General features: G+C 34.0%; 1 protein-coding gene across 1 annotated transcript; it reads left to right on the top strand.

Annotated features, from left to right (window-relative positions):
* Positions 1-2,363: 2,363 nt before the first annotated feature.
* On the top strand, positions 2,364-8,727 carry LOC131044867 (uncharacterized). The gene is made up of 2 exons (XM_057978335.2): positions 2,364-2,678; positions 8,251-8,727. Exons 1-2 carry the CDS (start codon positions 2,658-2,660, stop codon positions 8,542-8,544), a joined length of 315 nt encoding a protein of 104 aa, XP_057834318.1. The 5' UTR covers positions 2,364-2,657; the 3' UTR covers positions 8,545-8,727.
* Positions 8,728-9,575: the final 848 nt, after the last annotated feature.

The raw sequence follows: 9,575 nt of genomic DNA, 5'->3' as shown, positions 1-9,575 counted from the left end.
ATCCATAACACCCCCATAATGCCAAAATCATCCCACATTTAGCCAATTTCCATATATTATCCCATCAATCCGCCAAAAATCCTTATTGTTGTGTAGTGGAGAGCAATCCACAACCTTCCCAAAGAACCAATCCAATCAAGTGAGGAAGGGGTGCATTCCTTGCTTCATCAAAGGTTCAACCTGAAGGAGAAGAGAAGGTATAAAATTTTCATTTGCATGCTTTATTGGGTTATTTTGTGTTTTTATGTTTATTGTGTGCATTTGAATACTCTAACCCTCTTCCTTCTCTCCACAAATCAAATCTAAAACATCCACCTTTACTCTTCAAACTTTATTTCACTATCTTATATCTCTTTTTCTCAACAATTTTCTTTCCAAATTCATGTTCATTGCCTTCATGATAACATGATACAAACTTTGACAAACCACCACATTGTAAACACTTCTCATTTAAACAATCATTTCTATATAAAAATAAACCATCATCTCTAAGACATAAAAATAAATCTAACAAGTCCATGGGTGACTTCAGAAGTTGCATTGCACCACACTCTTGCAACATTTTGTTAGTATGTGAAGTAGAATGAATATAGTATAATAGTTCATATAAATTGAAAATTTTACATGATATTTGAAACATGTAATACAAATTTAAGAGGTGCACAATAAAAATGCTTACAAGATTCAAAATCTCTTTGTGAGATTTGCAAAGGTCGAAGTGTTTCACAAAATTGTTTGGCTACATTCCAAGAAATGTTTAGGATGTTGTCTACAATCTTGATTGCCTATGCTCAGCTTTAAAATATCCTTTACATTGGGTGATACTCTAGAGTTAGAGTGCCAACATTGTTGAAATTATGTTATGTTATTGGTTAGCTTCATATCAACATGTGAATTCTCCCACTGAAATCCCATGTATCATTTTGAAGAGGACTATTGAATCTTTCTCTTCTTGCGAATTCTCTAGATAATATTTTGCAATTTATGTTCAAATCGACACAAGCTTGCCTCAATAAATGAACCTTTATCAAATGATAACTTACTAATTAGGTTATGATTACTCTACAAGAAACTCTCTTATCTATTTCCTTACTCGTCTTTCCAATAGAATTGAGAGCATTAAAAAGATTCTTGACAATTTAATAATTTTTCTGATCAACTTTTTGTTCACATGATCTTCAATTTGGGTAGAAAAGATCTGATTTTGTATGTATTTAGCAATTGTAAAGAAAGTTGGAATTGTTCAATCAATGTATTATAGCTAAATTATTCATTGAAATTTTTTGTCCCATAACCGAATAGTTTGTGTTGACCTCTTTCCTTCAAGATTTTCAATTATGTTCTCATCAATTCCAAGTAACCATTTTGGGGTTTTTGAATGTGTTGGATTTGGAATTTCTCTTTCTTTCTCACAAATGTCTTCTCTTCTCAATTAATTTGGTGATACATAATGTTCAATTGTTTCATTTTAAAAGTTATCAATTTTTTCATTTACAATATTATCAAATTTTCAATATTGATTCCAATATTTTCATTTTCAATTTCAATATCATGGTCCACATTTTCAAAGTCAATTTCATCTCCACTTGAAATAACATTTCCAGGTGGAGAAGAAGCCTCACAAGAAGCCTCACATTAGCAAGTATTTGACACACCTTGTCTTCTCTTCATATGACACTCTATCTTTTTCTCCATATGCTCCAATTTTCTCTATTACGAGTTTTCTCTTTCCTTTTCATTCACATAAACTACAAGTCCCCATTATACCTACAAAAATATGCACAAAAATGATTAGTAACTTGAGATTTATGTAAAAGAGTGCACCAAAAGCTTTTTTTTTGTATTAGACAAAAAAAAAGAGGTTCCCAGTAGCAAAGAGAATGTAGTGACCGTTAGAATAATCAAAATAGTCATTTATTCTTTTTTGTATGGTTAAAAAATTTCATTTAGAACGGATATCCATTTTGATTGCCACACAAAGGGCACCAAAGAAAACTTACCTTAGTCACTTTGATTTATATGCGAGAAGACTAAAAGGATATTCATTTTATTTGCCACATAAAGGGTGCCAAAGGATTTTATTTAGGCTCTTTTATATGAATGGATATTCATTTAGTATTTTATAAAAAAAACAATACATTAAAGTAACCTTATAAATATTTAGTGTTATTAATATATAACAAATATATTATATAATAATATACATTAAATATATATAGTATATAATATATAATATATTTTATATAGTATTATTGCAAAAATGAGTTTAAGTTCGCGATTCCAAACTTTGAGGGAAGACGACTCTGCAATTGCGTAAGTACGAATGTGGAAACTGGTGAAGGAGTTGACCCTTGCGTGTAAGGCCTCCTCCACGAGGGTAAGCCCTATATTTACTCTTTTTCTTATCTTTTTTTTTGTATTTACTGCTGCCTTTCACTGTGTGTGTCATCCATCCAGGAGCATGTACAAGGGTTTATGACCCTCAATAGGGGACTCTTCGGGAGGATGGGAATTTAATGTCAATTGCCCATCGACCTCACTGGATGTAGCCGATATTAATAATGAGAATTCATTTAAAGATGCCCTCATTGATTCATCTTTATCAATCCCCTGTGAAGGCAGATTTGATGTGGTGAGTTCCTCAGGTTCTAAAGGTAATGGCGTTGGAGGAGGAAGAGGTGAGTACCCTAGCGTTACCCTACTTACATTATCTATCGTTCCTAATGAATTTATGGTTAAGGATATTGATTTAGAGAAAACTAGGTTAAAAGATGTTGCAATTTTTTTGGCAGCCGTGGATGTAGCTAAATGCCCAGCGAGGAAATTATGGATGAATGATTAAAAATTGTTTGGGTAAAAAAAATAGGGTTTCATATCTCATTTTGTAGAATGATTTAGAAAGGTTTATTCATAATTTTCTTCAAAGATGTCAAATCACACACGATAGTTGTGCAAAAATAATTTTGGTCGATTGGAAATTGCACCTTTCGAGCCCTCATTTGGTCCCATGATGTTGTGAATGATGAAATTATTGCATTATCTTGCCTAGATGGATTGAAATCAAGAATCTTCCCCCTTTTCCATGGAATTTCATTTCACAGATTCGCAAGCCTATTGGGAAGATCATTAGGGTTGATAACCCTTAGAGCCTTGTACTTCATTTGGATGCTAGAGTTCTTGTGTTGATTAAACCAAGCCAAGACTTTCCAAGGTTTATTGAGATCAATCTTGATGATGGTCCTATTTCTTGTCTTATTGAGACCCTCAGTGGGATCAACGTGTGCTTTCTTTGTAGATGCAAGAGGCATATTAGGAGAAATTTCCCTATTCTATCCTCTCGAAAACTTGATAACACACCTAGTAATTCCAAAAATATTATTTTTGTGGTTACTACGGGAGGTAAGGATCCCTCTCCATCTAAGAATAGCCTAAAGAGTTATTCCCCTATGTTGGAAAAACTAGACTCTCTCAAAGTGGTTGTTAAAGAAGCAATCTCAAAACCTGTTAAAGATCTTCCAGTGCTTGACAACTCTATTAATTTTGGGGCTTTCACTTCTGAAGCTCCTCCTCACTTAGCATTTGTCGAGGCTATAACTAAAGTTGGCAAGTCTCAAAAGGACTCTAATCAATTTGTGGTGCCTAAAACTGATAAGACTAGAAGGAAGAGAGCCCAACAGTTGCCCATGGATAAAATTAAAGACTCTATCAAGATTTTGAGTAGTTTTCATTTTGACTCCCCTAGAAATGACTCTTGCTCAATGCCCATGATGATGACTTTGGTGCCTCCCCACCTGAGATGAGGTTGGTAGAATGAATTATTTGGTTCAATCTATTGTTAAAGGGTTTGAGGATAAAGAATGAGCCAACAATTATTTGGTTGGGTTACGGGGAATAATATCCCCCCCCAAAGACTACAGATCCCCTAGAAGTATCCAATAATTTTGACATTCTTTCTGAAGCTCATTCTAAGACTTCTGCTCTTGTTAAGGAGTCTAATGATCTGTATACCTGAGGGGTAGATCCTTCCCCTCCAACCCTCCATACTATTGTTTTCTCCGAGCTTGACTCCTCAAAGCCTCAAGATATGATTGATAAAGATTGCTTATTTTGATATCATTACTACTGACTCGTTAATTAGTGCATCTATCCCTGATAAGTCTCTTAGCATTGTCATAGTACCTTATGGTTATAGTGAGTTTAACAACTATAAAAATTCCCTTGAGGATATCTGTTTTGAGTCTGAAGTGGAGGTAACGTTTAATTCCAACAATTCATTCACTAGTGGAGATCTAGAGTGTGAGCTTGATATTCAAGGGGATGTTGGTCTAGACAATGGTGAAACTCTTGTTCCTACTGGTAAAGGAAAATTCATCCGAGCCAGGAAAAAAGAGAGAGGCCTAAAGGCTCTAAAGGAAAAATATCTCCCCTCCATAAAAAACTTGATTCTAAGGCGGGATTCCCCAAGTGTTTCGACAACTTTGTGGTTGCCAAAAACTATAAATAAAATATATGCTAATGATGATAAAGTGCATCTCTTGGAACATTAGGAGGCTTGAATCCCCTCATAGGAAACATGTGGTCAAAATTTTTCTCAATCAACATAGGGATACAAACATAGTAATGCTTCAAGAAGTCAAAGCAATTAAATTTATCCTAGAAGTGAACCTGAAATTTATATGGAAAGATGCATGTCAAATTGCCACCAAACATGAGAAAGGAAAAAGTAATGTTGTATTTCTTATTAATGGTAAATGGAAGGATTTAATCCTAGATTCTGGATCCTCACCATGTAATAGAGATGTATGGGATACTTTTAACTCATGTAACACAAAAAATTGGGTCTGCTTTGTATATGCCTCCAATGATTATAGAGAGATAAGAAAGATGTGGCAGTGGCTTTGCTCTCTTCCAAACATTCCATGGATTCTTGGGGGTGACTTCAATATGATCAAATATCCTAAAGATAATATGGGAGGTGTAAACATGGATTGGAATGGGGGAGAGAAGCTGCACTGGTGTAGAATGAAAAATAAGATGAGACTATTTTGATCCCTTAGAAGGTTTATAGAAGGAGTATGAGGGGATTTGGTTTACTTAGTGTAACTTCCAAAGAGGCCATAAAAGAATCTACTATAGGCTAGATAGATTCTATGCCAATAAGGACTCCTTCTCCTTTAAGAAAGATAGTAATGGTGTCTTATCAAAGTCTACCCATTCACATTATCAAACCATCACCCGATTGTCTCTCAGGTTTGTTTGAAAGATAGGGCTCCTATTAATAATGTAAAGGAGGATACATTTTGAACACTAAATTGTTGGATTACCAATACGTTCTCAGTGCTATATATATGACAAGACAAATCAATAGATGGAACAATGACCCTAACTCAAACATTATTAGAGGGAACTAGAATGTTAGTAGTTGGAAATGTTTACTTAAAAAACTTGGGAGGAAGAAATCCAAGGATAGTACAAGAAAATGGAAAAAAATCTAACAGATAATCTACAGATGATGGAGGCCTTGGCCCAAAAAGACCGGTCTGCAATCTCATGTGCACCCAGACTATGGCTCAATCTAGGAATCTTCTAAGGAACATACATCAAGACAAGATCACATGAGCCAAAATTAGGGCTAGACTAAACTGGCTACAACTAGGGGATAAAGGATCTAAATTCTTTTTTAATATGCTAAAAAATAAGGAATATAGGGAGAAGATTGACAAATTTTGGGTTGAAGGGAAAGAGATCGTGGATGATGAGGGGACTAAATATGAATTCTTGCAATATTATCAAAAACTATTTACCTTCGAAGACAACCCCTCTTGTATTGTTGCTAGGGATAAATGTAAGAGACTAATTCTGAACCTTATCTCTTTAGAGGATGCTCGTGCTCTCAAGGAGCCCATCTCCATTAAGGAAATCAGGAAATCCATATGTTCTCCAAATAATGATAAGGCCACTAGCCCACATGGACTACCCATTTAATTTTATAAGGCTAACATTGAATGGATTAGTGAAGATCTACAATTAGTATATAAGTAAGCAATAAACAAGGGTTCTCTTAGCCATCACATCAATAAAGCAACTATTTAACTTCTTCCTAAAGAAGGGGATTAATCTTTGATCAAGATTTGGAGGCCTATTCTTCTTCTTAATGTTTCTTACAAGATCCTTTCCAAGATTCTGGCCCTCAGACTAGTGGATATTCTTGCTGGCTTCATATGTTCTACTCAGATAGGTTCATCAAATATAGATACATTCTCGAGAATCTTATTACAAGCTAGGAAACTATGAGTTGAGAAAAGACTACAAACCAAAATGTGGCTATGTTCCTCCTAGATTTTGAGAAGGCCTATGACCGTGTGGAGTGGGGTTTTCTTATCATGATGTTGGAGTCCTTTGGTTTCCCCAAGGAGTTCTATCATCTGGTTTAGGTCCTACTTAGAGATGCTTTTGCTCAATTAATGATCAATGATTTTGTAACTAAATCTTTAAAACTAGGAATATCCATTAGACAAGGATGCCCTTTGGTAGCTGCCTTATTTGTCATTTCCTCTGATGCAATTTTTTACTTGTTGAGGGATGCTACTCTCTCACCGAGAGTTAGAGGAATCGGTCTCCCGAATAAGGCTAACTTGTTAAACATCTAGTTTGTTGATGATAATGATTTATTTCTTGAATTAAATGAGAAGAACATGGATTATTTGATGACTAATATCATTTTATTTGGCGAGGCCTCTAGAGCTAAAATATCCCAATCCAAGTCTATATTATTGGGTTGGATGGACAACCCCCTAACTGGCTAAGTAAGATTGGTTACTAGTGGGGAGGACCCTCTAAGCAAGTCAAATATTTGGGTATACGCTTCTTTGTATGCCCTTGTTTAAAAGAAATGTGGCTTTGGATCAAGGGAAATTTGGACACTAAATTAAGAAAATGGGATAAACATCATTTGTCTCTTGCATGGAGAATTCAAGTTTGTTAGAAGATTCTGTCATCATATGTCCTATACTATGCATCAGTGTTGATGTTTAGTAACTACCAAATTAAATATATACATAAAAGAATTAGGAAATTTTTGTGGGCGGATGGGAGAGGAAATAAGAAGAGGCACTCTGTTAAATGGGAATGGTGTTGTATGGATAAAAGGATGGGGGCCTGGGGTTGAAAGACCTCAAACTTCAAGGTATTTCTCTTGCTGCTAAATGAATATTTCATGTACTGGAAGGAGAAGAGTCTTGGAAGGTTCTTGTTGGGAATATAATTAGGTTGGTTGTACCCAAACAAGCCAAATCTTGGATATCTCTCCCCTTTAGTGATCTAGTTGTTGGGAATTTCCTTGTCTCCACAATAGTCTCTTTTGTGTTTAAAGCTATTTGGAAATCTTGGAAAGATGTTAGGATGTGGGTCTCTAATTGTACAGTCAATAGTGATGGTAATATTTATGGGGAGAAGTCTATATGATGGAATATTTTCCACAAAGACAAACCCCTTGCTCTTATTCAAGGCTTCTCAAGTAAGAGTTGGGCCAGTAAAGGTATATGTTGTTTTAAAGATATTATTATTAATGATCATCTAATCTTGTGGGCTGAATTGTCTTATAAATTTCATATTTCTATGTCCAAGTAGAGGACTTATTCAATGCTAAGAGAAGCTTGTAATATTCTCCAACTCCCTAAACCTTGTATGGTTAACAATGGTAGGTTTCTTTCTTTCACTTGGATGGATGGCACTCCACTTATGAACACAAAACCAAAGCTTGTTTATAATTATTTATGTTGTAGTAATGATATTATTGCTCATATTGATTATGTGTGGCTTTTTGGTTTCACTAACAATGGCATAATACTGTTACTAGACTATGGAGTAGTATTGTTGCTCCTAAGAAGAAATGCTTCAAATGGTTATTTATTCTTAATAGACTGGCCTTTAGGAATGAGAAGAATGCTTGTGATTTGTGTAGTGTATGTAAAGTAGCAAAAATTGCTAACCATTTATTTTTTGAATACATATTAGCTAAGGATATTTGGCTCCTATATGGTATTACTATTGATAGTTTTGTTAACATTATGAATATTGTCACTAGCTTTGTACATGGTTTAAAAAGGAGTATAATCTATTTTGGTTTTTACTATCTTGTGAAATTTTATGGTTATATGGAAAATTAGAAATGAAGATAAGTATCATGGTAGAGCTAGGGTGCTTACTGAGTCTTTTAGAAGACTCACACTTTACCATGTTGATGTGCAGGTTAGTATTGTGATGAGGTTAGCAAAGAAGAAATTTGGGAGATTCTTGGAGGGTGGACACACAAGGGTTTACACATCAAAAATATCTCATGGTTACATATGGAGCATGACCAATATGGAGAGGAATCCCTTTGTTAATGCTTTAGAACCCTTTATGAATGAGATCAATGAGGGCAGAAAGATGGAGAGAGAATACATTGACCAACTAGCAACTCATGGGGAAATCCCGATCAGGAATGATAGACAAGTGATTTGGATGGAGGGTTCCCCTGGCTGGACAACCTGGGTGGACTAGTGAGTCCTTGAGCATACAACCTCTATTTTTTTATTTGTATAGAGATTTCAATGGCTATTTTGTACAAAACATACTGGTATTTAGTGTATGTTAGTGTGTATTTAATCTCATATCATAATTATGTTGATTGTTAGATGGTTAACTTTTGATTAGGTCTTGGACATAATAGATGTTATACTATTAGCATAGTCTATCAATGCAGTCTAATTTGAAATATTGTTATATGTAATTTTTTTTTACTATATATATATATAATGATTTTAGGTTGTCATTGATGTCAAACTTGATTGACTGGATGAGGTATTTAGTTGTACTCTACATCCAAAAGTAATTCTATAATGTGCTGTTGGTATAAGTTTGTGTAGTAGATGTGTGGTTGTATGGAGTATGCTTATATATGTTTGTACTGACATATTATGATATCTTATAGTGTTTTTGGAGCTTTGGTGGTATTCTCTATGAACTGGTATAATGTTTTAGTTTAGTTTGACTATTTCAGTGAATAATTTGCCATGCTTTTTGGTCTAGTCTATGAAAGATATATATCAAATAGTTATGTGGTTTTAAAGAAATATTTGTGGATAAATATTTTCTTTATATCTTAGTTTTTAGGTGATCAAGTAATCTACAATTGAATTTAATTAAGTCTGTGTTCTAGATGGTGTTATTACAGTGTAGTGGTATGGAGGAATGCATTGCATTCCTTTGTTATCAGTTGATAGAGTGTTGTGGATGGTTGTTTTGAGTCCCCTGATGTAATTTGTTGCTTCCTTGGTTTTTTGCAAGTATATTCAGTGGTTCTTGTAGACACCTAAAATTGTCTAGTCTAATTAAATAAATATCTTTATTTATTTAATTACTTTAGCCTAATTGTTCTATTAATTAAATAATTATTTATTTATTTAATTAATTCATTTATCCTCTTCTAGCCTTATTTCTCATTTAAATAAATACATTTATTTATTTAAATTATACTTTTCTAAATTAAATAAATATTTATTTATTTAATTGATCCCACTTCCTCTATTAAT

Source organism: Cryptomeria japonica, chromosome 1 (genome assembly GCF_030272615.1).
Source record: "Cryptomeria japonica chromosome 1, Sugi_1.0, whole genome shotgun sequence".
NCBI lineage: Eukaryota > Viridiplantae > Streptophyta > Pinopsida > Cupressales > Cupressaceae > Cryptomeria > Cryptomeria japonica.
This window is presented reverse-complemented; position numbering and strand designations above follow the sequence as displayed.